The 27,973-nt window shown below is 54.7% G+C and overlaps 1 protein-coding gene across 2 annotated transcripts; it reads left to right on the top strand.

The window, feature by feature from the left end:
* Positions 1-574: 574 nt before the first annotated feature.
* On the top strand, positions 575-26,234 carry TPRG1 (tumor protein p63 regulated 1). 2 transcript variants are annotated; one of them, XM_077348008.1, is made up of 6 exons: positions 575-718; positions 4,887-5,095; positions 5,635-5,723; positions 7,776-7,952; positions 20,900-21,053; positions 25,087-26,234. In XM_077348008.1, exons 2-6 carry the CDS (start codon positions 4,913-4,915, stop codon positions 25,273-25,275), a joined length of 792 nt encoding a protein of 263 aa, XP_077204123.1. In that variant the 5' UTR covers positions 575-718; positions 4,887-4,912; the 3' UTR covers positions 25,276-26,234. The 2 variants fall into 2 exon arrangements, with proteins under 2 accessions (XP_077204123.1, XP_077204124.1); XM_077348009.1 differs by having other exon boundaries at positions 635-746.
* Positions 26,235-27,973: the final 1,739 nt, after the last annotated feature.

Raw genomic sequence — 27,973 nt, 5'->3', positions numbered from 1 at the left:
GCAGTTCAGTGGGTCAGCTTTGGTCTGCAAAGGGTTTCCAACCCGCAGGGGGCAAGTGGACTTCTCCTGCGATGGCAGTGGATCACCAGGATCCAGAGATCAGCTCCGGGGGTGGGGGCTGCTTAGGAAGATGAACCCAATGGCATTGCACCCTGCTGAATTCCTGGCCTTCAGCCCCCCCCCCCCGATCCCCTGGGATTTCCCCCCCCCACACAGCAGGCCACCCTATGACTGCAGCGGCCTTTGATAGGGAGAGGAGGGGATAAAGGTTCTAATTCCTTTGGGATGGGGTGAAGACAAAGCACTCTGTGTATGCTCATCTGCTTATTATGAGTTCATACTTTTGCAAGCTGAGGCTCCCTCTTCTGCAAACCCAAAGACAGGTTTCAGACAGGCTTCCACTTTCAAATTGCTGCCGAAAGGACAATAGCAAGATGAAGGTGTGTCCCCTTTCCTGGCCCTCTGTAAACCAAGCCGGTGCCAACTGCCTGGGTGCCACCCTTTCCACACAGGGGCCGTTCTGCCCACTGGGCGTGGGCACCGAGGACCTTTGTCCCGAAGAGAAGGGTGTAAACACACCTGACCACCAGGCCTGGCCTCGCCCACTTCCTCAGCTGGCCTCCCTTGTGCTGTCAGGAGTCGGGGAAACCTGATCCAGCTTCCTCCTGCGTGCCGGGCAGGGGCTGGAGAGGCACTTCCTGCAAAACACCTGGCCCAGGTAAGGCTGCCGGAGGAGATCCCTGCAGGTAGGCAGGCTACGTTGGGAAGGAGCCACTGGGAGGCTTTTAGGGGGGAGGGGGCTCTGCCTTCGAGCACACCACACCGGTTCATCCCCAGTTTTAGGTATGCGGCCTCCAAAATCTCTATCCCGCCGCACCTACCTGTTGTCTTCCTGTTAGGGGCCTTCCTTCTGGCCAAACTAAATGCTCCCGCCTTGGCAGTCCGGTATGGGTGGGCCCAGGTGCTTACCTTGTTATTACGCCTTCCCCACCCCAATCTCTAACCCCACCTCTCCAGCCGTCCCCCAACCTTAAAAACGCTACTGAAAAAAGCCCCAAAGTAGAAAAACTAAATCCCATGTTCCCCTAACCCACTTAGGGCTGCCAGCTCAGGTTGCGGAAATACATGGAGCTGTGCGGGGGAAGGGGGGGCACCAGGGGAGGGGAAGATCTTGGGGGGGGGGGTGCAGTCCATAGAGCCCATCCCCCAGAGTCTTAATTTCCCCCAGGGGTACTGATTCCTACTGTCTGGAGAACGGTTGTAAGAGCAGGAGATCTCCCGTCCCTGCCTGGACAGTGGCAATCCTGCAACCCGCCTGCCATATATCCCATAATGTGGAGGGAAACATCTGGCTCTCTGGAATTCACTGCTGAGGATGTGCATTTTGCAAAACAGGATTGTGGCCTCGGGCGCTCACAGGAGGGGGAAATGGGGAACATTTGAAGGGGGTGCGGCCAGAGAGGGCGTGGTCGTGTTAGGGAGGCCAGGCCATCCACACCAGAGCAGGCCGGGGTACCCCAGTTTTGGGTGTTCCTCTCCACTGCTGGCCAGCTGGTCGCCAGGGGGAATTACAGACAAACAGACAAGAAGAAATAAACACAATTTGCCCAGAACGAACGTTATCATGCTGGTGATGTCAGGGGCGGGGCACTCTGGCCTTTCAAGAACAATGGGGCCCTTATCTGAATTACTTAAGAAAATAATCTAAAAGGGTACTGAAATGGGGAATTAAGTGTATCAAATGAAGAGCATAACCTATCCTTTTCTGTATTAATAATGTAGATTATTCGTACTGTTTCATCTTTAATTTTGGAAAATAAAATAAAAATTCTGCTAAAAAAAAAAGGGGCGGGGCACTCTGGCTTTGGGGCGAAACTCTATGGTAAGAAGCTAGGTCTACCATAGAGGTTTTGCCCACAAACCATAGCATCAACCCCAATGTGCCTACTGCTGGCAGAGAGGGCAGGGAACCAGGCTGCTTAAATAAACTCGTTTTATTTATGAAGCGAAATCACTCTGTACAAGAAAAGAGAGACAGAGACCTAGCCACCTGCAGTCATTCTTCTGTAGGGAAGCTGGGAGGAAGGGAGCTCAGACAAGCAGGAAGTCCCCCCTTGATCCTATCAAGACACCGGAGGAGAATTGAAAGTCATCAGGAAGTTCTGCACCACACTAACCTCACGGCTAGACTACTGCACCACTCCCTATGTGGGGCTGCCTTTGAAGACTACCCAGATCGTGCAGTTTGCGCAGAGTGTACCTGCCTGTTTGATTATTGATGAACTGGTTACCTATATGTTTGGGGGTTCAGTTCAAGGTGCTGGTCTAGGTCTACCTTTAAAGGTCCTCAAAACCTGAGCCAGCAAAGCAGCCCACAGAAACGATGCCACCAGGGACCATCTGCAGTTCTGCTTTGTCTGTAGCCCTGGGGGCTGGCCTGCCTGCCGCTCTGAAGGCCTGGAAGCCGCTCTCGTTTCCTGGGATTTCTTTTACTGGCGGCTGGATTTGGCCCCTGAGGCCTCTCCTCAAGAAGTCCCCAGCCCTAGAGTTCTTGCTAGATTATGTGAGGGCGCAGGGCAGTTTGGGCCCGCCTTCCAAGGCAGCCATTTTCTCCCGCGCTGCCGGCGCGCCCTCTGCCGTGTGGGGCCCAGGGGAGCCCCCAACTCACTCCTGTAATATGGGGGGGGGGATGTTTTGCACCAGAGGCTGAGCTTTCCGGGGCTCTTTTCTCTGAAAGGCACCCCTCGTTGCCTCCTCCTCCTCCTGCTCTCCCCCCCCCCCCTCTCTTGGGCATCTCTGCCAAGCCCCGGGACATCCTGTCCGCCAACCATTAGCTAATGGGGCTGAGCGTTGCTGCACAATATTGCTAAGTGTTCCCCCCCCAGGGGGGAGGGGGTCCCTGCCTGTGCCAGGAGAAGCCGCTGGCAGAGGTCGGCGTGACTTTGCAGGCCATGAAACGGTTCCAGGATGCGCTCAGTTTTTCAGGGGACGCAGAATCCCTTCCCCAAGGTGAGGAAGCCGTCAGCATGCAGGGAGGGAACGGGGGGGGGGGTCTGCTTAAGAGAGACTGGATGGGGGGGCTGGACAGTGGACACCTTAGGGTTGCCAGCTGCCAGGTGGTGCCTGGAGATCACCTGGGATGACAACCGGTCTCCAGACACCAGAGATCAGTTTGGAATGTGGACGCCATGGCAGGAGACTCTACTGAGGTCCTGCCCCTCCCCCAACCCCCCAAACCTCCAGGTATTTCCCAAGCTGGAGCTGGCAACTGATCTCCAGGGGGCAGAGATGAACTCACCTGGAGAACGGGGCTTCCACGGAAAGTGGAGTACCCAGAACTGGCATGATGCCCCACGGAAGTCCCTCCCCTGCCCAGGCTCCACCCCCAATCTGGAATTTCCCATCATGCACCTGGCAATCTGATGGGGGAAGAGGGAATCCCCCCTTCCTTCTGGACCAACTGTGACTTGCCATGCAAAGTACAGAAGACGGCTAACAGAATTCGAGCAGGCTCTGGCCACTGTGTGGACCTCTTGTTTAAATGGGGCAAAATACCAGGCCTCGAGTGCGATTGCAGTGCAACCTGCCAGACTGTTTCTCATCTGGTCACAGGAATGTGAGAGTCGTACTTTCCAGGGAGATGTGACAGAGTGCTTTGCCCTCTCTGCAGCCAAGATTAAGGGGACTGAAAATTTAGATATTTGTCTTGAGGAGCTTGCCCCGTCAGTCTGCATAACTGCTGTGCTGACTTGGCTTCCTGTTTGTAACTCAGCCACACCCCAAATAACACGCAGCTGAAGAGGCCGTTGATCTCAACATATTTGTTTGTTTATGTTCGGATTTATATCCCGCCTCTCACGACATTTGTTGCCTCAAGGCGGCTAACAATTAAAACCATAAACAATATCCCGTAAAACCCCATTAAAACAGCAGAACAATACACACAGTGACCCATAAGAAGGTGGAAAACCATCTCCCCCAACCCAACTCTACCGAATCCAGCCAGAACGTGACTCGACCCTAAGTTATAGTTATGGCCCCGTGCTGCCCCCTGGTGGTGGAGGGGCAGAAGGACCCAATGAGGCCGAACGGAAGGAAACAGAAGGAAGGCAGCTATGGGGTGCGGGGAGGGGCGGGGCAAAGCTCATCTCCCAACCTTATTTTCATTGCTGGAGCTCCTCTATGGAATATGGGGAAGAATAATTGGGAGCAAGGTTGTGCCTCTGAGCATGCACAGAGTGTTTGCTTACTGCATTTATTTATTTATTTGTTTGTTTGTTTGTTTATTTGGGTTTGTCATACCGACAGAGTGTAGCCCCATAGGTCTTCAGTGCTGGCCCAACTGGACCATTCAAGGTCAAATACAGAGCTGGGGGGAGGGGGGTTAAGACTGTTGCTCCTCATATAGCGGAGACACAGGTTCGAATCTCCACTAATGCCGTGGACGCTTGCTAGGTGACATCGAGCTAAGCATTTGCTCTCAGCCTCCCGTTCCTTGGAGGGTCGTTGTGGGGATAAAAGAGATTAGAGGAGAATGATAAGAGTCACTTTGGGTCCTCACTGGAGGAAGCAGAGTTGCCAGCTCTGGGGTGAGAAAGACCCAGAGACTTGGGGGGGGGGGGGCATCAGCGTAGGATAGTGTAACGGAGCCCCCCCCCAAAGGAGCCATTTACTCCAGGCAACCTGATCTCTGTCGTCTGGAGGTGGCCTGTGATTCTGGGGGGTCCCTTGGTCCCCCCTGGCTGCAGCATCCCTAGGAGGGAAAAATGGGATTGAGTGAATGTCAGCCAGCCAAAATGCCAGCGGCCCAAAGAATGCAAATCAGCCACTGAGAGGACGAGGTTGGCAGCGCCCAAAGCAACACCGGCGACCTTTTGTGCCCTCAGTCGCCCCCAGAGTCAGGCGGGCCAAGATGTCGGACTTCCAAACCGTGGAAATGCAAGAGGAGCCGGGAGAGACCGGCGGAGGGGAAGCCGACGCTGGGAACGCCGAAGAAAGCCCCCCTGACCCGGCTGCATCCTCGCCTCCCGAGGGGTCCCTCTACCCGCCGCCTCAAGCAGATCAGCATGACATGAGGAGGTATTTTGTCACCAGGGTAAGTCCTCGGAATAGAGCAAGAGGCTGACCAAGCTTGCAGGGGGGGGGCGGTCTGGGGGTGAGAAGGAGGCAACCGAGCCCCCCTGAGGACTGCAGCCCAGCACAGTCCACCCCAGGGTTCTTGTGCCAGAAGCTCCCCCACCTGGGCACTCCTCAAGGAAGTTAAGCAGAGATAAGAACGTAAGAGAAGCCATGTTGGATCAGGACAGCGATCCACACAGTCCCACACTCTGTGTCACACAGCGGCCAAATCCCAGGGCCATCAGTGGCATACAGTGCCATACAGGCCCCCCTTCAAAGCAGTCTTTTCCCCCAGGGCTGATCTCCAGATGCAATTCCTCAACCTAGAGGGTGACCCCCTAAGTGTGTGGTCAGGCCTTGTGTAGAACATTAGACAGGGACGCGTGATCAGGAATTGTGAGTTAAAGATTCAGCTGCTGAACGACAAAACTGGGGAGGTGGAGGGAGGAAAGGGAAGGTTGTGTGTTGTTGCACAGTTTTAGAAGTTGTCTCACATCCCCCTTTCCATTTCTTCAGCCAGGGGCGTTTGACCAAGCTAGGCAGGACTTGAAGGCCTATGTGGTGACCATGGGAGAAACAGCTCACAGCTTCTGGCTTCTCACAGAGTAAGCATCAGTGTGTGTGTGTGTTTGTGGGGTGTGTGTGCCATTCTTACATGTTTCACCTAGAACAGCGTTGAGAACTCAGATTTCCTTCCCTTAGCCCGCCATGTTGGTGGCATGGCCGTAGAAGGCGATGGGAACAAAGAAACGGACCACCCGAAATATGCTCAATCCACCAAGAGGGTGAGGTGATATTAAATAAAATAAACAACAAATTAGGAATGTATTATCCAGTGTACACAAAGGATCATGGAACCGTAGAGTTGGAAGGGGCCACCTAGTCCACCCCGCTGCTCAGTGCAGGCACAGCCTAAATTAAGCATCCCTAAAAATGTTAAGCCCCTGAATGTCAGACTGCAAGTTTTACAGCTGTAAACAATTCTTGCGCAAATCCATTCGGAAAAAAACACGTATTCAGGTTTGTGTGGTTTAACAGAAATGTCTAAAACGGGTTGTGGGTTCCTCCATTTAGTCATCTGATTGTCATCCCTGACACACAAACACACACACTCACACACACACATCCGGCATGGGCCATTTTGTGTCCTATTCCGGCACCCACAAAGGTGCTTGTGTGAGCGGCAGCATCACGCTGAGGGACCCACGGCCTGTTCTAGACATTTATATCCAAGCGAATACAGGAAGAGGCTGGACAATGTCCTCAGGCTGTGTTTTCCTGAACGGGCTTCCATTTTGGATCACTATTGGCTCTCAGCGGGGAATTGCCCTGCAGACTGGAGCCCACCCTCCAAAGCAGCCGTTTTCTCCATTCTTTGGAGACCACTTGCCATTTCAGGACACCTCCAGGCCCGGAGCGGAGACATCAGAGGAACTCTGCTGTTGCCTGCCTCTGAGCACTGGCCATGGCCCTCCTTGCTGGTCTCCCAGCCAAGCCCAAGCCAGGGATGAGCTTCTGAGTGCCGATGAAACCGGGCCAGCCTGGGTAGGCAGGACACAGCAAAAGGCGTTCAGAGGTGGCTTGCCCTTGCCTGCCTCTGCAGCGGCAGCACCCGGCCCTTCCTGGCAGTCTCCCATCTGCAGGCTAACCAGGACGAATCCTGCTTAGCTTCCAAGACTGGAGCAGCTCTCCCTTCCCAGCTGGCCATGGAACTCCCGGGGCTGCCATCTAGTGGCCACAAAGCAAACTCCTGGGTAGAAACTCAGGCAGGTGATTGGCTAAATGGCTCCAGCCAGGCAGGTAATCCAGAACCTGGGCAGGATGAATTCTGCAGGGTGCCGTGCATTTAGGCCATGTGTGTGAGGCAGCATCTACGGAGCAGAGCTGAGCCCTGTCCGCAGGAAACAGGAAGCCGAACTGGAGCTTTGGTCCCCACGGCCTCCTTCTCTCTGCTCTGAAGCGGCCTTTCTGGGCCCTGGGCTTGTCAGGATCTCTTGGGTCAGAGAGGCCAGGTGAGGCCTGGAGACCTACCTGAATGGCAACTGATCTCTATACTACAGAGACCACTAGTAGTTCAGAAGAGCAGATTCGGACCTGGATGACGTTAGCCATTCAGGATAGGTTCAAGTGGGTCGCCGTGTTGCTTTGAAGTAGCACAACAAAATCGGTGTCCAGTAGGGCCTTTAAGATCAACAAAGATTTATTCAAGGTGGGAGCTTTCGAGTGCAGCAGCATCTCCATGTAAACAGGACGAGGCAGGAGGGGATGGGAAAGACCTTGACCTGAGACTCTGGCTCAGTGGCAGAGCCTCTGCTTGGCAGGCAGAAGGTCCCAGGTTCAATCCCTGGCAGCATCTCCAGTGAAAAGGACCAGGCAGGAGGGGATGGGAAAGACCTTGACCTGAGACTCTGGCTCAGTGGCAGAGCCTCTGCTTGGCAGGCAGAAGGTCCCAGGTTCAATCCCTGGCAGCATCTCCAGTGAAAAGGACCAGGCAGGAGGGGATGGGAAAGACCTTGACCTGAGACTCTGGCTCAGTGGCAGAGCCTCTGCTTGGCAGACAGAAGGTCCCAGGTTCAATCCCTGGCAGCATCTCCAGTTAACAGGACCAGGAAGGGGGTGAGGAGAAAGATCTCTACCAGCGCATTGACTTTTTCTAGGATCGACCACTGGAACAACGAGAGGGAGCGTGTCGTGGTTATCACAGACCTGGCGCTGCTGATCTGCAAGTACGACTTCATCATGCTCAAGTGCCTCCAGATCCAGAAGGTCCCCTTGAACGACATCCGCAGCATCTGCCTGGGATCCTTCACCTTCCCAGAGCGGTCCCTGGACAGGTGAGGACAAGGGGCTGCCAGACGGCAGGTTCTTCTGGCGGTTCCCTCCGCTCTGGGTGCCTCACAGCTGGCAGGAGCCCCTCTGCGCAAGGGCCTGGGTCCCGCTCAGCAAGGCTTCCGGGGGGAACCGTCATGCTCTGCTAGGAAGTTTGCACACTGCGGGGCAGCAACAAGGGGCTGGACTGGAACGGCCTTGGCCACATCCCCACACTCATCTCTCTCCAGATATTTATTATTTCCTTGTTAGCTTTCTAGACCGCCCCTCCCTGGTTTCTGCAATGGCTTCTGCTTATCTGCCTCATGCTTGGATATTCCCCAAAGCTCCTCTGACTCAGTCCAGCTACAGATTCCTTTCCTGGCTTTTCATGGGAGGGGCATGAATATCCCCCACCTTATCTATTGCCTGGAGGTTAGTTCTAATCCCAAGACATCTCCAGCCACCACCTGGATGTTGGCAACCCCAGCAGGTTGGACAGTTCCTGGGGAAGTCCTGGGGGAGTCCCCCCCCTCCAAAACAACTTTTTTCTCCCTGGGGGTTGATCTGTCCCCAGAAAGGTTGCAATTCTGAGAGATCTCCAGGCCCCAGCTGGAGGTTGGCAAGCCCCTGGCCTGCAGGCTACCCAGAGGGGTGAGGTATTCCCACAATGAGGCAGCCTTTCCCTGCTTCCCCCCCCCCCCGAGCCTTCTGGGTTTACGGTGATCCCCCTGGCGGTAATTATATCCCCTAAGATTTATCAGGAGCCTGGCTTTCTAAATCTTTTTTTGCGAATTGTGATCCTAATGCTAGCTCCTTAAGAAAATAATCACCAGGGAACTTCTGAATGGGTGCCTGAGAGGGGAGGCTGCAAGTCAAAACAAGCCCCGCATTCCGGCTGCAGCAGAGCTTGCGATCTCCTTGTTCTCTTCCTGCACCGCTCTTTGTTTGGGCTCTGGAGAAAAAGGGAAGGGAAAGCAGGCGGGGCTTTCCTCTTAGCACTTCCAGCAGCCAGGAGAGTCTGGAGACCTCCCGGCATTACAGATGGAGCTCCAAATTTGGAGGGTGGGCTGGGTGCTGCTTTGGAGGGGGGACTCTATGGCCTCTCCACCCCCAGCCCCAAATCTCCAGGAATTCTCCAGCCAGGAGTTGGCAACTCTGGTTTTAGCCCTTTTGGACAGCCTTGTGCTGTGCTATTCCCTTGGCAGAGAAATGCTCCTGGAATTTTTTGCCGGGTGGCAGAGATTTCTTTGCAAATGTGTTTGGCAGCTGAACACCTGCATGCTTTGTGGTGGGGATGTGTGAGCTGAATGTTAGGTGGCCAACTCTGAGAAGGGAGATTCCTGGAGGCTCCAGCCGGGGTCGGGGGGGAGCAGGGTGGATGGAGAGCATGCAAGGGGAAGGCACAGAGTCTGCCCTCCGAAGGAACCGTTTCCTGAAGGAAGACTGAGCAATGTTGTCTGAAGACCAGGGGAACTCCAGGCCCCAGCTGGAGGCTGGCAACCCAACCTCTGTGGCTCAGCATGGTGTGGAACTACTTGAAAGAGTTTGGTGCCTGGCTTTTGGGGCAATGTGCATGAGCATAAGCAACGTATGTGGCCCCCTCTCCCCTGGGGCTGGCTCAAAGGCGGCCCAGACGTCTGCCCTTAGCAGGAGCCCAGGACACCTCTCAAAGGAGCCTAGGTTACCAACCTCCAGGGAGAGACTGGAGATCGCCTGGGAATACAGCAGATCTCCTGGCAGCAGAGATCAGTTCCCCTGGGGAAAACGGGAAGACTCTCTAACATGATCCCTTGTTGAAGGCCCCATAACCCCCTCTCCAAACCCCACCTTCCCTAGTCTCCAGGAATCTCCTGACCCAGAGCTGGCAACCACAGATTCCCCCATTGTCATCACCACCATCACGATGGTGTGAGTGGGCTGGCAGGTCCCTTGGCTCTTGGACTGTCCGGCCCAGTCCGGGGAAGATTGGGGTGGCTGGGTTCCCCATGACCCCCAACAGGGGATTGGGGTAGGGTTGCCAATTTCAGAAACCCCCAGAGATTTGGGGCCGGAGCTTGGGGAGGCAAAAGACCTCAGCAGGGTACAGTGCCCTGGAGTCCACTCTCCAAAGGTCATCCATGCCCCTCTTCCCACTGCCCTCTATTAGCTATTACTGGGGGGAGTGAAAATTGAAGGTTGCATTATTCTGCTGTGCTTGTTGTGATTTTGTTGTTTTTTGTTAGAGGTTTCATGTCTGTGGGTTTTATCAGGGTTTTATTGTGGACACCTGTACCCCACCACAAGCCGACTTTGGGAGCGGTGGGAAATAAATCGAAGTAGTAGTAGTAGTAGTAGTAGTAGTAGTAGTAGTAGTAGTAGTAGTAGTAGTAGTAGTAGTAGTAATGGTAATACAAAGCAGGCCTGTTCTCCAGGGGAGCTGAGCTGTGTGCTCAGGACATGAGCTGTCATTCCACCTGGAGGCTGGCATCCCTACTTCTATGCCCAATTCCCCAGTTCTCCCCACTTAGCAACCCTACTGGATCCTCACCCTCTGGGCGCACCCTGAAATAGTAATCTTCATTGTGGAGGACACCGCTCTGTCGCGGAGCGCATGCAGACAGCCAGCCCCAGCTCCAGCCCCTGGTCTGGCCCACAGGTTGGCCTCCCTCAGGAGGTGCTGGTGGGAAGGGCTGCTGAGTCACCCCTGACTTCTGGCAAAGCGGCGCAGAGCTCCTTTGCGTGGTGCATAGACCCGCCCTGCCAAAGAGCCGTCCCAGTGACACGCAGCCCTCGTTCCCTTTGGTGCAGGTCGAGGTCCCTGGCTGGGGGTCACCCAAACGCCCCCTCCTGCCCAAGAGCCCTGCTCCACGGGGCTGACGCTTCTTGGGCGTGGCTGGGCTTGGCTTCCGGGGATCCGGGCCAAGGGGTGGAATTCTTGTGCCAAGGTGAGAGGGGGAAGGCCACAGGAGCCAGAGGAAACAGCTCGCTGGGCACGCCTGCCAGAGCTGAATGCCCCGGAGATCAGCTTCTCCAAACACTTTACCTCACCGGGCTGGTGACCGGCAGCTCACCCGGATGGCCCGAAGCTGCTTGGGGTTTGGACGCAGCTGGGGCAACGGGGAAACTTTGGGGCTGGGCTCTTTTTGACGCAGAAGGTTTCAGCTGCGGACTGACTGAGTCGTTCTGGGGCCGCCGTCCTTTGCCCTCTCGGTCGTAGGCGGACTTGTGGGGTGGGAATAGGGTCAGTGTGGCAGCGGGGGGTGAAGGCATCAGCTGGAGAAAGGGGGTAACTGCAGGGTCTTCAGAGCAAATACACTCTTCATTTGAGAACAAGCGTGGAGGTGGCATCTGCTTCCTGGATTGGGCCAGGAGCGGTTTGCCAATCTGGAGGTCCCCTGGGATTACAACTGCTCTCCAAATGGCAGAGAAAGTAGCAGCTTGGGAGGGCAGACTCTAGGGCAGGGGTAGTCAAACTGCGGCCCTCCAGATGTCCGTGGACTACAATTCCCAGAAGCCCCTGCCAGCGAATGCTGGCAGGGGCTCCTGGGAATTGTAGTCCATGGACATCTGGAGGGCCGCAGTTTGACCACCCCTGCTCTAGGGCATAAGGAGTCCCTCCCCTCTCCCTCCTTGACCTCCTCAGGCTCCACCCCCAAATCATAGAATCATAGAATCACAGAATCATAGAGTTGGAAGGGGCCACACAGGCCATCTAGTCCAACCCCCTGCTCAATGCAGGATCAGCCCTAAGCATCCTAAAGCATCCAAGAAAAGTGTGTATCCAACCTTGGCTTGAAGACTGCCAAAGTCTGCAGGTAGTTCCCCACCTGGAGCTGGCCACTCTAGTCAGCCATAAGGTTGGGGGCAAGAATTCCCACCAATCTTCTCCACCCCCTCCCCCTTCTATGCTGCAGAGCGTGACTTACCCCATGGGCCAAGTAACTGCATGATCCCCGGCAGGGGAGAACTGCGGCTCCCACAAAGCAGCGCCTAAAGGCACCTGCATGGCCTCCAGTTTACAACACTGCCCTAAATACAACGGAGCCAACCGCAGGGCTTTCAAGGGCAGATTCCGAGGGGGGCTTCAGCGACAAGCAGGGGACCTCTGCATGGTATGGCAGCGTTGGGGGGGGGGGGTCTTTTTCTCCCTCTTCCTCCTCCTCAGTCTCTCTCATCTGCACCCGTTGCAGGAGAGGATCCAAACCGGCCCCAGGCCAGAGAAGTCTTCCAAGATATTATTTTAAGGGCTGCAGCCAATACAAAAGCCGATTCACAAGCGGCATGGGGGTTCTTTTCCCAAACTGAATGTGCAGAACACTCCCGACGCAGATTTCTCTACACAGTCAGCCCGACACACCCCAAATTAGATCATTATTTAATCAGGCAGCCCTGTGCAGCCGTTGATGAGCAGGGCCTGGTGTCAGAGAGAGAGAGAGAAGGAAGGCAGGGAAAGAAGAACGAATGAACAAACAAATGCAAGAAGACCCTCAGGCACTGCTGAAAGACCAGCAGCCTCCAACGTTGCCTTGCAAGAGAGGCCCTTCTCTGCCCACACTCAGCCCCCTGCAGGCACTGCCCTCTAAGTCACCAGGGATTTCCTAACCTGGAGTCGGCAAGCCTGACCTAACGGCTGTGGCTCGCCTCGTGTCCTGCAGGCTCCCTCTCCCAGCAGGCAGTGCCCCCAGGAGGTCCTGCAGTGGGGCCAGAACTCCAGGAGTCCTCCTGCTCTTGCCCCCCCCCCCCGAGCACCAAGAAGAGGGGGCATCCCTGCCCCAGACAGAAGAACACAAGAGGAGCCAGGTTGCATTGGGCCAGTGGCCCCTCCAGCCCAACACTCGGAAACCAGGTTGCTGTCAGGAGATGCGCCAGCAGGGCCCGGTCTCCAGAAGCCCTCCCCCAATGGCTGCGGCATTTCCCATCAGTCTGAGCTGGCCAAGGCTCTGGCCCTCGGTTCGGAAGGGACTTGTTCTGTGCTGGGGTGGGAGGGAGGGCAGAGGAGGGAGTTCACGGCTTCTGCCAGGCACGGGGAGAGCTGCTGCCAGACAGACAGCCCCGTCCCTCCAGGAACTGCTCGGCGCCTCTGCTGGGGCTGGTCAAAGCACTCAGATCCCCTGAAGGGGCCGAAAGCACACACCAAAGAATCAACCTGACTCAGGTGGTTAACTGGAACGAGTAATGAGGGTGTTTAACGCCATCATCATTTCAGATCTTGCATATTTTTAAAAAAATATCAATCAGGGCCAAAAAAAGGAAAAGAAAACAGAGCTGTGGTGCCAACCCACAAACCTGCTCCCGGATGCATTTTCTCTTTTGACGTGACCACGGCCTTCCTCCCCTTGGAAAATTGCACGAAGCTTTAAATCAGGACCGAACATGCTGCAAGCAGCAGCACCGCCGATCCTGGGCTTCCCTTCTCCTGCAAGACGGTCTGCTCCTCCGCACAGCCCTGTCCCCAAAGACGACCCCAAGAGGGGGCTGCCGATCTCCAGGGGGCTCATCTGGAATACCCCAGATCTCAGAACGAGAGAGCTGACTTTCCCTGGAGATGGTTTGTGTGGGCAGAGTTTCAAGACGCAAAGCAGGGAGAAGCTCCAAACCGCTTGAAGAATAAAATCGTTTTACTGTGAGGAGAAACAACTTTGAATAGAAAGGGGGAAGAGTCCTCACGGACTGTCCAGGGAAGATCTGGTACTCGCCTTTCAAGCCCAGCCCCGCCCCCTTCCTCTGAAGCACCCCCTCCCCAAAAGGCCGGCTGAGGTCACTCAAACAGGGGGACGCTTGCAAAAGCACCTCACACGCTGCTCTCCACAATCTGCTTCCCTTCCCTAGCGTGGCCAAGGCTGTGGCGCTGCTCTCTGTCCTTGCCTCCCCTGTGTGTTAGAATCCTAGAATCACAGAATCCTAGAGTTGGAAGGGGCCATACAGGCCATCTAGTCCAGCCCCCTGCTCAACGCAGGATCAGCCCTAAGCATGCCCGGCTTTAGGAGGAGGCCTATGCCCAGACCCCAGGCTGCTGGGAGCAGATGCCAGGGCTGCCCACTCCAAGGGGGAGGGAACCATGGCCCTGCGCCCACCCACCCCAAAGCAGCTGCTTTCTTCAGGGCAACTGGTCTTTGTAGTGTGGAGATTGATGGTGCTTCTGAGAGACCTCCAGACCTGCCCTGGAGGATGGCAACCTGGGTTGCAATCCAGGAAGTAGCTTTGCACTGGAGTGCTTGGCGTTTTTCACCCTGGAGTTTGGCTACCAGGTTGGTGTCTTGCAATTAAAAAAAACTCTTTAAGAAAAGCTGTGATTTGTGCCCCACTTTTCACTACTCAAAGGAGTCTCCAAGCAGCTTCGCGTTGCCTCCCTTCTTCTCCACACAACAGGTGGGGCTGAGAGAGCTCTGAGAGAACTGAGACTGGCCCAAGGTCAACTAGCTGGCTGCATGCAGAGGAGGAGGGGGGGACTGAACCCAGTTCTCCAGAAGAGGAGCCACCGTGCTTGGCGATTCCCTTCGTAGGGAGAACAGCAGATTCAGGCACAGCACAGGCGGAAATGCTTTCCCTAAATGATTTATCTCCTGAAACCATGTCAGCAATTAAGAGGACACTGAGGAGAGATTTGCCCATCCTGATGGGATTATCCCAGCTGGGCCAAGGCAGGGCTTTGTCTGGCTTTAGGGTGGAGACGGAGAAGATCTCAGAGGTGCTGCAAATACAGCCTGGGAGGGGGGCTGGCTCTGCAAGCAGACGGCCCGGAGGGACGGGGCCCAAACCTCAAACCCATGTTGCTCTGGGACCTTCCCAGAATCCAGCTGTTGCTTGGAGAGCACACCTGGAATTACTACTCAGCTCCTGTTGACAGAGATCTGGAGAAGAAGACCTGCTGGTTTTTGTACCCCGGTTTTCAGTAGCTTCAAGTTGCCTTCTCAGAGAGCTCTGGCAGGACTGCTCTAGGAGAACAGCTCTCATAGGACTGTGACTAATGCAGGGTCGCCCAGCTGGCTGCGTATGGAGGAGCAGGGAATCAAACTCAGTTTGCCAGATTAACAGCTCTTAACCACTAGACCAGTCTGGAGATTAACTGTATTTCTGGGAGATTTCCAAGCCCTAAACAGAATATCCCCAAGCACTGAGGTACGAAATCACATTCATATGGAGCTCCCTCCCCTCTCCAAATGCCCCCCCCAACACTGTCTAAAAATCTCCAGGTATTTCCCAAGCTGGAGTTGGCAACCCTAGTAAGAAGGCAAATCTGGTTTTGGAGGCACGGCCAAAAAGAATCCAGGGGCCACTGCCTGGGAGAGAAAATGGGGAGAGATGGTGAAGGGGGGGGGCGATATTTGCTTGGGGTATGCCGGACACGTAAGCTTGGGGGGATTTATTAATTCTGTCTTCGTCTCTCTCCAAGGGACTGGAAACGCTTTCTTCAAACGCATGAATAGCATCTCCCTAAGTGGCTAGTAAAGCCCTCACTCTGTTTCCCACTTTGATTTTACTCTGGTTCTTACGTTGCCTTGTAAACTCTGGCAGGAATCCCTGTAATTATCTTTTTCTCCTGGCTGCTTCGCTTGGTGGGCGTAACCTCTGGAGCATCTCTCGCAGGGGGGGGGGCAGAAAACCCAGTGTGTATGGAGGGGGGGGGAGCAGTTAAAGCAGGAACACATAGTCAAGAAGGGGCAAGAATGTTCCTTCAGTGCCCCCTCGGGCAGGAAGAAGACAGAGATTCCCTGCCCCAGGCATAAGAATGTAAGAGGAGCCATGATGGATCAGACCAGTGGCCCAACAGGCCAACACAGAGTGGCCAAAGCCCAGGTGCCATCAGGAATAGAGGGGGTGCCTACTGAATTTGCAGGTGACACTAAACTGGGAGGGGGAGCACACACAGCAGAAGACAGAATCAGGATACAGGGTGATGCTTTAGGATGGTTAGGGCCGATCCTGCGTTGAGCAGGGGGTTGGACTAGATGGCCTGTATGGCCCCTTCCAACTCTATGATTCTGTGATTCTATCCTGCATTGAGCAGGGGGTTAGACTAGATGGCCTGTATGGCCCCTTCCAACTCTATGATTCTATGATTCTATGATTCTATAATTCTATCTTGACAGGCTGGAAAACTGGGCTAAAATGGATTTCAGTTGTGAAAAATGTAAATTTCTGCATTTAGGTAGGAAAAATCACAAGCATCACTATAGGACGGGGGAGGCTTGTCTTGGCAGTAGAACGTGTGAAAAGGATCTGGGGGTCTTGGTAGACCCGACACTGAACATGAGTCAGCAGTGGGACTTGATGGCTAAAAAGGCTAATGGGATTTTGAGTTGTATCAAAAGAAGTATAGTGTCCAGATCACATGAGGTTTACTCTTTCCTCTGGTAAGGCCTCCCTTGGAGTCCTGTGTTCAGTTTTGGGCACCACAACTAAAGAAAGATGTAGACCAACTGGAGCGTGTCCAGAGGAGGGCAACAAAGATGGTGAGGGGTTTGGAGCCCAAGTCCTATGAGGGAAGGTTGGGGGAGCCTGGTCTGTTTGGCCTGGAGAGGAGCCGACTGAGAGGGGATCTGAGAACCACCTTCTAATACTCGAGGGGCTGCCATACAGAAGATGGAGCAGAGTTGTCTCCCTTGCCTCCCGACCTGGAGCTGGCAGGTCTGACTTGGCTCCCGTGAGCTCCCTGCTTGTCTTCCAAGGGCAGGATCAGCAAAGAGATAATCTGCTTGATTAGCTGAAGCATGTGGGAAGGGCTTGGGTGGGAGCCAGGAGACTGCGGAGGAGCCCATGAAAGAAAGCAGCACCTGCCCGATTGGGGCTTGGAACAGCCCGAGGGGCTGGATAGGAGTGTAAACACGCTCGGAAGGTGGAAAAAGGCTTCTTTTTCTGATTCGGTGCCAGGGACTCTGGGGACTGGGCTGTCATTCGGAGCGGGGGGGGGGACTTCCCCTGATGTCATGTAACTTGAAGAACCCATGGGCACTCACTGGGCCCGCTCCGTGCCAGACGCTGTTCAGCTTCCCTTTGGGGGTGTCCGTCAACACCGGTGCAGCAGGAAGAGAGGCACATGGCCGGGAAGGGGGGACTTTTCTCTTCCCCCCCCCCAAGAAGTGGCTTTCACTCTCCATTCCTCCACCTTTTCAAAGCCCTCCCCTGGGTAAACCTCGGCTTCATCTCCGGTGTTTGCTCTCCCTTTCTTTTGGGTGTGCCTCCCCGCCCTTCCTCCGGGCCAGAGCGAGAGCGTCTGGGTTTCCTCGTAAATCTCCATGCGCCACCCGGGGCTACATTATTCATTCCTTCTCTGAAATCTGAGGGGAGGGAGAGGGGTTTGAAGAGGCAGCGGGGTGCCGACCCCTGTCCCCTGCTCCCCCACACGCAGCCAGATGGGCGAACTTGGGCCAGTCACAGTCCTGATAAAGCTGTTCTGACCTAGCAGGAATATTAACACTCTCTCAGCCTCCCCTCCCTCACAGGGTGTCTGTTGTGGGGAGAGGAAAGGGAAGGTGATTGGAAGCCGCTTTAAGACTCCTTTTGGTAGAGAAAAGCGGCATATAAGAACCAACTCTTTTTCTTCTGCTTCTTTGCTCAGTGGCTGCATTGGGAACTTTTAAGGGGGGGGGATGGATTTGCAAAGAGAATTTGGGGAAACAAGACTGGCAGCATCACCAGGGAGGGAGAAAAGAAGGCAGAGGGAAAAAAGAATGCTCTTTGTAACCTTTCTTTGTCTGAAGAACCAGTGTGGGGTTGTGAAGCTGTGTGTGTGTGTGTGTGTGTGTGTGTGGATCTCACAGAAGCCCCCTAAGGACTGCATGATTGTAGCTACACTTTGTACAACGGAGGGCAAAGTGCATCGACCCAGGTGGCCTGCACCTCTCACGGACCAAACCCGTCCACAGGAATCTCTTCCCCAGGTCCTTCTGGTCCTTTTTCAGGGCCGCCCATGGTGCCTGTGACGGAAACAAGTATTTCGTTCTCTGTGCCTTGAAATTCACTTCCTCACCCAAACAATCATGAACGTGTAGAATTCCCTCCGCAGGAAGGGCTGGTGGCTACAAGAACATACATTTTCAAGAGGGGCCTGGAGGAATATGCGGAGCAGACGTCCCTCAGAGGGGTTATTTGTCTGCCAGGGGCCCTGATGCTCAGCATTACTGGTGCTGGGGGGGGGGGTACAGTGGGTGGGCACCTGGATTTTAGCCGCTGTGTGGCACAGAGGGTGGGACTGCGGGGGCCATCGGTTTGAACTAACCTGGCTTCTTCACTGAGTGACCCCGACGTCCAGCACCGGGCGGGTGAACAGGGAACCGTGTTCTCTAACCGTTCCTTCGCCCAGAGGATTCCAAGACTTCAATGTCTTCTCTAGGACAGGTTTGTGGGGCTCAAGAGGATTTCCCAGAGCCTCCTCGGGGCAGGGGTCCCCGCACCTTCCTTCAGAGCCTGCGGGTGCCTTTGGAATTGTGGCACGATGTGGGGGTCCCACCTGTGAGCCAACACTCAAGGAAGCCCCGACCCATGCTGGAAGGTGCTGCAGGACTCTGGCTCTGGAGGGGGGGGGGCGTTGTAGCCACAGAGCTGCTCCCCCTCCCCAAAGCCTGCCTACTCCCACAATCTCCAGGAAACTCCCAAACCAGAATTGGCGACCCTCCTTCCTTTCCTTCTTGAGGTCAGCAGCGTGTGGAAGCTACCATCCCTTTTGCAGGGGGAGAGGGTCTACCCAAAAGCTCTCCCAGGCAATAGGGCAGGGGTAGTCAAACTGCGGCCCTCCAGATGTCCATGGACCACAATTCCCATGAGCCCCTGCCAGCATTTGCTGGCAGGGGCTCATGGGGATTGTAGTCCATGGACATCTGGAGGGTCGCAGTTTGACTACCCCTGCCATAGAGTGTTCCTCACGGTTGTCCCCAAAAGAGAAGGGTGCTCGTTGTACACGCAGGGAGCTCTTCAGAGCCAGGTGCTCTCTGAATGGAGGAGCCAGCACCGAGAGCGCTTGGGGACCGCTCTGAATTTGGAACCCGCCGCAGAGCTGTGTTTTTGTGGTCTTTGCAGAGAGGGAAGGGGAGGGAGAACCAGAGGGTTTATTTCATTTTCGCAGACAATGCAAATCCACTCCAGAGCTTTGGCACCCACCGCAGAGGTGTTTTGGAGGCTTTCAGCCAGGGTCTTCGGATTTCAAATGGGAAACCTGAGTGGGTTTTTTTTTTAAAAAAACATCTAATCACCCTCTCTCTTTTTAAGGATTTCAGGTGTGTTATTTAAAAAAGAGAAAGGGAGAAAGAAAGCAGCCGCAAAAGGTTTTTAATAAAACGTGCAGATTTTTAAAAAAAATTAACAAAGGACATGCCACATTTCTAACCAGCAATTAATCCAAAACCTGTATGTTCTCAGGAGACATTTTAAGTTGCCAACGACCTGAAGCCACCCGAGTCCATGGCTCAGCGGTCGAACATCTGCTTGGCAGGCAGAAGGTGCCAGGTTCAGTCCTTGGCATCTCCAAGTCAAAATGAGAGTGGCATCTCCTGCCTGAGGCCCTGGAATAGGCTTAACTGACCTGAGTGGACCAGGACCTGACCCCGTACCTGGCCGCTTCCTGTATCCCTGTGTTCATTCTGTCCAAGCAATGCTAATGTCACAACTTTCTCTTCTTAAGATGATGTGGGCCAGGAAAGGGGAGAGAGAATGCACATTTTTCTGCTTGGAATGGGGCTTCTGGGTCCCAGAATGTCTGGATCAGGGGTGGGCAAAGTGTGGCCCTCCAGATTTCCATGGACTACAATTCCCATGAGCCCCTGCCAGCTGGCAGGGGCTCATGGGAATTGTAGTCCATGGAAATCTGGAGGGCCACACTTTGCCCACCCCTGGTCTGGATGATGCCCCTGGGGAGGGGGCACAATCCCACATTCAGCCCTTGCTTTTGCTGCTGCACTGGCTTCCAATGGAACTCCGGATCAGGTTTAAGGGTTTGATACCCTCAAGACCATCCGCAGCCTGGGGAACTGCCTCTCTGCCTACGTCCCCGAAAAGCATGCTTGGTGATCCCTGGTCCCAAGGATGTTTGGCCTCAGCCAGGGGCAGGACATTTTCAGTCCTAGCCCCTTCTTGGAGGAATGAGCTCCCGGAGGAGATCTGGGCCCTGCTGGAGCTGGCACAGTTCCTCGGGGCCTGCAAGAGGGAGCTCTTCCACTGAGCTTTTGGTTGGGGGCAAAGACTTAAAGACATTCTGGTCTTCCCCTCCAAAACACCCCCATCGAGAGGCGGCTAGTCTGGAGACTTCTGGGCAGTGAACATCTGGAGATTCTGCTAGTGCTTAACGCTGCTGATTTGCTACTTCTCTCTTTATATTATGTTTTCTATTGTTAATGTTGATGTTGATATTATTATTAATTTGCTGTTATTTCTAACCCATCGTGACCACAGCCCTGAGCCATCTTGGGAGGCGGGGGGGTCTAGACCTTTAACAAACATGAATAATAGTGATATCAATTCCAGCATGACCCAGAAGGGACCCCATGAGGTCAGGGGATGCTAAACCACTTGCCCCAGACTCCGTGGTTAAAGCCTAGGGTTTGGGGAAAGTGCTCCAGTGTCACCCCAGGCATGACGATGGGTCATTTCCAGGCCATGCCGGAAGGGGTGCCATCCTCCCTGCCCCTGCACTTGGCAGAGGCTGACCAAAGGTGGCAGGACACAGACACAGGATCCTGAGTTGGGAAGGCTCGGAAAGCATCCAAAACGGCTGGGCCTGGCTCTGACTCCCCCCCCCCTTGAACAAACAGAAGGCTCAATAGTCTTCCAGAAAGGCTTGCTTTGTGTGTGGCGGGCCATTCAGGTACATTGCTCTGTACAGAGAATCCATAAGGAGACAGGTCCTGCCATAAATACGAAGAATGTGTCTTTATCCTTCTACCCTGCCCTTCCTAGCTGTGCTCAGGGCTGGGGCCGCCACGAGGTTCCCAACCTCCATGCTGAGCCTGGAGTTTTCCCAGAATGGAAACTGATCTTTTGAAACATTCTGCCTTCCTAGGAGAGAAGGCGAAGGCATGCGAATCTGCTGGAGCAAGCAGCAAGAACCTGACTTCCTGTCCCGCTGGAACCCGTTTTCCACCGATGTGCCTTACGCCACCTTCATGGAGCATCCGGTGAAGAGCATCAGCCAGACGTTTAGCGACATCTGCCAGGTGGGAAAGCTGACGGGCATGGGCTGTAGTTAAGGGTGCCATGTGCCCGTTGGCGGCCTAGAGCAGGGGTAGTCAACCTGTGGTCCTCCAGATGTCCATGGACTACAATTCCCATGAGCCCCTGCCCCCTGCCACCTTTGCTGTGTCACGGTCTCCTTGCTGTTTATCTATTTTTTAAAAGAAAGATGGGGAAAAGAAATCAGGGGCATGGCCACGGGTGATACTGTGGTCTGCTTGGGGGGTGCATTGTGTGCCTCATCCCCTCTGGTCAAACCAAGGGCTACAGAAGGCCTGTGTGCCTTGTGGGGGGGGGAGTGGAGGGTGGCGCCTCCCAAGAAACTGCAAAATGGGGACACGCACAGGAAAGTCGCAAGAGCGAGAAAGCAGCAGTGGGTGCCAGCAAAGTATCAAAGCACACCGTCCAAATCCTTGCAGAATGGTCTCTTTGTCCGCTAACGTAAACAGGAAGTGGCCTGCATGCGCGTCCCTCAAACTGCGCCATGAAACATGAACTCTCTTCCGCACACGCTCAGCACCTTGCTTGTTTGGGTCATAAGCAGCGTTTTCACCTCCCTGGAATTATCTCCCCACCTGCGCTCCTAGCATGCTGGCAACCTGATCCAGGTGCTGCGAGGGCCGAGAGCTGAGGGCACTGGCTGTTCGTGAGGGACATGCCTTCGCCTCAGAGGGGGGCTAATCCAAGCGTTCTCTGGAGCGGCCCCTTTGTAGGCGCTTGGTCTTTCTTCGCATGCTCCCAGGAAGGGCGAGAGGTACGTGTGCGGGGGAGTCCCTCACGCTGCACGTTTCTCGCCCAAGTGGCTTTCAACAAAACATCCGATTCAGCCAGAACAAAACTGGGAGGAAAGAACTGCGGGGACTCCTGCGGACTTTGAGGGCATAGATGGTTTGCAGAGAGGGCTGTTCCCCACAACGAATCTGATCATCTCAACCGAAGCCAGGAAGGGAGGGAGGGAGGGAGGGAGGGAGAAGAAGAAGAGTTGGTTCTTATATGCCGCTTTTCCCTACCCAAGGAGGCTCAAAGCGGCTTACAGTCGCCTTCCCATTCCTCTCCCCACAACAGACACCCTGTGAGGGAGGGGAGGCTGAGAGAGCCCTGAGATTACTGAAGAAGAAGAAGAAGAGTTGGTTCTCATATGCCGCTTTTCTCTACCCAAAGTAGTCTCAAAGGCTTACAATTGCCTTCCCTTTCCTCTCCCCACAACAGACACCCTGTGAGGCAGGGGAGGCTGTGAGAGCCCTGATATCACTGCCTGGTCAGAACAGTTTTATCAGTGCTGTGACTAGCCCAAGGTCACCCAGCTGGCTGCATGTGGGGGAGCACAGAATCGAACCTGGCATGCCAGATTAGAAGTCCGCACTCCTAACACTACACCAAACTGGCTCTCAGGAGGGAGGGAGGGAGGGAGGGAGGGAGGGAGGGAGGAAGGAAGGAGAATAGGACTCAGGGTGGAAGGAAGGAAGGAAGGAAGGAAGGAAGGAAGGAAGGAAGGAAGGAAGGAAGGAAGGAAGGAAGGAAGGAAGGAGAATAGGACTCAGGGTGGAAGGAAGGAAGGAAGGAAGGAAGGAAGGAAGGAAGGAAGGAAGGAAGGAAGGGCTGGGGAAATGTGCTTAAGAAGCCGACAGCAGGCAGGGCTGTAATCATTGCAGTTGCAAAATTCCTCTTTCTGAAGTTGGGGAATGGGTGGGTGGGGAGGTGCTTGCAGTCGAATGGTGCAGTTTTCCGTGCCTGCATCACATCCTGGCAGCTGACGCAGTGAGTCGAAAACCAATGCCAGTTTCCCTCCAGGAGATTTCCTCGGTGCCTCAACTCCGCCAGTGTCTCCGCAGGTGAGGCAGGAACCTCCCTGCCGGCTTCCGAAGGATGACCTACTTTCCCCTCCGTGAGACACCAACTCGCCCCGCCTTCCCCCAACCTTTTGCTGGGTTCCTGCTCGCCATCTTGGCATTTCCATTGCCGAAGCCAGCCCCCTCCCAGACCTGCAGTGCTGATCTGTATCTGCATAGAGGCAGATGTGGGAGGAAAGCAAACAGTCCGGCAGCCCAGCAAAAAGACTAGCAGTCCGAATGTTGACAGCCCAATTTCTCCAAGGGAAGGGGGGGTTGTCTGTCTGCCCGGGGCTGAAGCATCACACAGGCCTGAGAGAGAGAGAGAGAGAGTCACTCTGTGAAGCAGGATGGGGGGTGGGGAGCAGTTCTGGGAGACTGAACAAAGGGGGCAGAAGGCCTGGGGAAAGGTGAAGGACAGGAGAGGAACCGCAGGAATGAAGGGTGGGGAAGGAGGCGGCTGCAGGATGGCAATATAGGAAACCCGGGAGATATCTTAAAGTTGGTTGCGGCAAAGAGACCGGAGGCTGGCCCATGGGTGTCTGCCACCCTCTCGTCCCACACCCAGGCTCATTTGAGCTGACGGGCACTGCCCCACCACCAGCAGGGGAGGGGGTTGCTCTCTGGGAGCTCCCCCCTCCCACTTAGGATGCTTTAGGATGCTTAGGGCTGATCCTGCGTTGAGCAGGGGGTTGGACTAGATGGCCTCTATGGCCCCTTCCAACTCTATGATTCTTATTGGAATCCTGAAGAGCATCCAGCAGGCTCACGTCATCCAGAAAACATTGGTACATCAGAGATTCAGGGGCAACATTCTGTCTTTTGGGGAAACTCATTGGTAATTACTGGCCACAAACCCTAGAGTTTTGCCCAAAACCCGATGTGTCACCCCTGACGACCCTAACATGCTGAGGTCATTTCCAGGTGTATCCAAATTTCAGCTAATTTGTTTGAATTTCCCCTTCGAAACCGCAGCGTATGCTGAGAAATTCATAGAATCACAGAATCCTAGAGTTGGAAGGGGTCATGCAGGCCATCTAGTCCAACCCCCTGCTCAGAGCCAGTTTGGTGTAATGGTTAGGAGTGCGGACTTCTAATCTGGCGAGCCGGGTTCAATTCTGCACTCCCCCACATGCAGCCAGCTGGGTGACCTTGGGCTCTCCACGGCACTGATAAAACTGTTCTGACCGAGCAGGAATATCAGGGCTCTCTCAGCCTCCCCTCCCTCACAGGGTGTCTGTTGTGGGGAGAGGAATGGGAAGGCGACTGTAAGCCGCTTTGAGCCTCCTTCGGGTAGGGAAAAGCGGCATATAAGAACCAACTCCTCCTTCTTCTCCTTCTTCTCCTTCTCCTTCTCCTTCTCCTTCTCCTTCTCCTTCTCCTTCTCCTTCTCCTTCTCCTTCTCCTTCTCCTACTACTACTACTACTACTACTACTACTACTACGCAGGATCAGCCCAGAGCATCCTAAATTCCTAAGAGTGGGGGGGGGGCCTCATGGGGTTTTCAAGGCAGGGGGTGTTCAGAAGTACTTTGCCTCTGTGCATCAACCCTGGACATCCTCCTGGGGGGGGTCTCCCATCCAAGCACTAACTGGGGACGACCCCGCTTAGCTTCCGAGATCGCAGGAGATCTCGCCAACCCAGGTCAGGGGGGCGTTACCGTATTTGTCGGCGTATAAGACGACTGGGCGTATAAGACGACCCCCCAACATTTCCACTCAAAATATAGATTGTTACATTACATTACAGTATTATGGGCCAATATGTCTATCCCAACTGAAGGGCACCCGGCATATAAGACGACCCCCCCACTTGGAGGCATGTTTTTCAGAGGAAAAAAGTAGTCTTATATGCCAGGAAATGCTGTCTATTGCTGGAGATGCCATTTAATGTGGGGAACTACTGCTGCCCTCCAAGGTCCAATAAGGCGAGAAGCAGCGACCAGAAAAGTAGAGCCAGGGGTAGGGGCAGCACAGAAGTTGCATTTTGTCCCATCCCCTAATCGCCTGGAGTTCCCCAACCTGAGCAGGCAGCCCTGCCTCCCCCATCGTCCACACCTGTATATGTTCTATACTGTAAGGTCCCTGGGGCAGAGGCCTGTGTAGCCATGCAAGGAGCGCTGAGCATCCTAAACCAGGGATGCCACGGCCTCTCCAGCTTCAAGGGCTCTCTCTTGTTCCGTGACAGATTTCTGCGTTCACCTCTCAGCTGGTGCCGGCGGTGCGGAATGTGCAGACGAAGGATCCGGCCCGAACGGAGGGGGTGAGGGTGGAGTACGAGCCCATCCCCATCGAGACCTACACGGGCCTGATGTCCTTCATCGGGAACCGGAACAAGCTGGGCTATTCCCTCGCGCGGGGGAGTGTTGGCTTTTGAGGGGGGCCGGATTTTGTTTCCTGGTGGAAGTTTACTCAGACTTGGGCTGAGACTTGCGGCAACCCTCCTTCTCAGCCCAGGACAAGTTGGGCACACGGTTTCCCCTCCCTCGGCCCCTCCTCCAGGCGGCACCTGCAGACCTCCCGCTGTTACCGCTGATTTCCAGATGACCCAGCTCAGTTCCCTGGAGAAATTGGTTGCTGGGGGGGTGGGGGGGTCGTCCTTTGTAACCTGCTGAGTCCCTCCTCAAATGCCGCCAAGCCAAGGCCCTACCCGGCCCCCATCTCTTGGTCTTTCCCAACCCAGAGCTGGTAATCCCACATACAGGAGTCGAGAGAGGAAGGGAGATCGCCTAGCTGACCAGATCTGCAGGATCCAACCCGTATTTTATTTCCAAAATGCCATCTGTGGGCCCCCCTGCAGTTCTTGCACAGTGTGGCAGGGACAGACAAAAACGACTCCCCTAGGAGGCAGAGCCAGCCACAAGAGGCCTGTTGCAGCTTCCTCATAGTCATACGAGGGAAATGCGTCTGCTGTGCATGCAGAAGAAGAATACCACACTTTATACCACACTTTACTTAGAGGAGTCTGAAGGTAGCTTACAATCTCCTTCCGTTCCTCTCCTGTAAGGCGGAGAGATCCCTGAGAGAACTACTCTTTGAGAGCAGCTCTAAGAGCACTAGGACTAGCCCAAGGTCACCTTGTTGGCTGCATGTGGAGGAGGAGCGGGGAATCAAACCCAGTTCTCCAGAGGCACCACAGTGGGGCACCCCGTCGTGAATCAACGATATAGGCCAGCTCCAACCTGAAATTTCAGGATCTCAGTAAAACCCTCGGCCATTTCTCCTCCCCCCCCCCATCTGTCTCATACTTGGGATCCACTTTTCACCCATATGCTACAGTCGGCAGGGCAAGCACTGGAAAGCTCCCGCCTTGAATAAATCTTTGTGGGTCTCAAAGGTGCCCCTGCTGGACTCTGATTTTGTTTCGTTGTGCTGCTTCAGACCAACACGGCGGCCCACTTGAACCGACATTTATTTCACTATGAGCTTTTGTAAATCACCACTCCCTTCGTCAGGTTAGAAATCAAACTGGGTGACTTTCTGTTGGGAAAAAGGAAGGAGGCAGGAAGGTTGGGTGATACCCCGTCTCTGGAGGCCTCGGTAAGCAGACATTGTGGGGAAAGGATCTCTTTATTGTAGAAAGCAAGTGAACAGAGGGCAAGGCTCTTCCTTGCCAGAGCTGGAACACTAGACTACAAGCATGCTTTTAAGTCCCTCACAGCTCCTTCCCCCCAGTTTAAATCTTAGCACGCTCCTAGTGTACCACTACCAAGTTCACGGGGTCCCGAGCAAATTTTCCCAAGCTGAAAGAGTGCATTCACTCCCAGAGCCTGCTTGGCACTCCCAAGATCAGCCCCACAAGGCCAGGACGATAAACACCGAAAAGAGACCTGTGAGAAAATGCGGCTTCATTAGACACCAGTTAAAGACCGGTCAAAGGGAACATCCTTTAGCCAAAGCACAAAACAGGTTAAGCAGAACACTACCTACGAAACAGATCAAAAAGCAATACATGGCAGAAGAGAACAGAGAATCTTCGGAGAGGAGTCCTGTCATAAATCTTCAAAGTGTAGATTCTCTTTGTTCTTATAACCGCGTTAGCATTTAGAAGTAAAACATCATTGTTGGACCTCCAGAGGAACTGTCTGGCCCCTGGGTGAGACGGGAGGCTGGACTGGAGGGACCCTCCCTGGCCTGACCCAGCAGGGCTCTTCTGAGGGTCTTAACAGGTGAAGGCCTCGGCCTCTCTGCCCTGTGGCTGGCCCTGCAGAGGGACTGGCTGGCCCCTGGGTGAGACGGGAGGCTGGACTGGAGGGACCCTCCCTGGCCTGACCCAGCAGGGCTCTTCTGAGGGTCTTCTCAGGGGAAGGCCTCGGCCTCTCTGCCCTGTTGTTGGCTCTCCAGAGGAACTGGCTGGCCCCTGGGTGAGACGGGAGGCTGGACTGGAGGGACTCTCCCTGGCCTGACCCAGCAGGGCTCTTCTGAGGGTCTTCTCAGGGGAAGGCCTCGGCCTCTCTGCCCTGTGGCTGGCCCCTGGGTGAGACGGGAGGCTGGACTGGAGGGACCCTCCCTGGCCTGACCCAGCAGGGCTCTTCTGAGGGTCTTCTCAGGGGAAGACCTCAGCCTCTCTGCCCTGTGGCTGGACTAGAGGGACCCTCCCTGGCCTGACCCAGCAGGGCTCTTCTGAGGGTCTTCTCAGGGGAAGGCCTCGGCCTCTCTGCCCTGTGGCTGGCCCTGCAGAGGAACTGGCTGGCCCCTGGGTGAGACGGGAGGCTGGACTGGAGGGACCCTCCCTGGTCTGACCCAGCAGGGCTCTTCAGAGGTTCTTCTCAAGGCCTCGGCCTCCCTGCCCTGTTGTTGGCTCTCCAGAGGAACAGGTTGGCCACTATGTGAGACAGGAGGCTGGACTAGATTGGCCATTGGTCTGATCCTCCAGGTCTTTTCTGCTGTTCTTAGAAGTCATGGATTATAGCAAATGTCAGAGGTTTGAGCAGATCAGCAGATAAGCAAAGATCATGAGTACAAGTGACACTTGCTTGAAACGAGTACGAAGTTTAAAATACATTGTGAAGCACCAATCAGAATTTCTGTCAAATGGGACCTGCAGAGCTAAAAATGAAATTCTCTGTGTAACC

This window comes from Paroedura picta, chromosome 8, assembly GCF_049243985.1.
Source record: "Paroedura picta isolate Pp20150507F chromosome 8, Ppicta_v3.0, whole genome shotgun sequence".
Taxonomy (NCBI): domain Eukaryota; kingdom Metazoa; phylum Chordata; class Lepidosauria; order Squamata; family Gekkonidae; genus Paroedura; species Paroedura picta.
This window is presented reverse-complemented; position numbering and strand designations above follow the sequence as displayed.

Coding starts and splice junctions, on each gene's coding strand:
- TPRG1 (XM_077348008.1), top strand. CDS start 4,913: ATGTCGGACTTCCAAACCGTGGAAATGCAAGAGGAGCCGGGAGAGACC. Junction 5,096..5,634: donor GGAGGTATTTTGTCACCAGG/GTAAGTCCTCGG, acceptor CCATTTCTTCAG/CCAGGGGCGTTTGACCAAGC. Junction 21,054..25,086: donor CGTTTAGCGACATCTGCCAG/GTGGGAAAGCTG, acceptor GTTCCGTGACAG/ATTTCTGCGTTCACCTCTCA.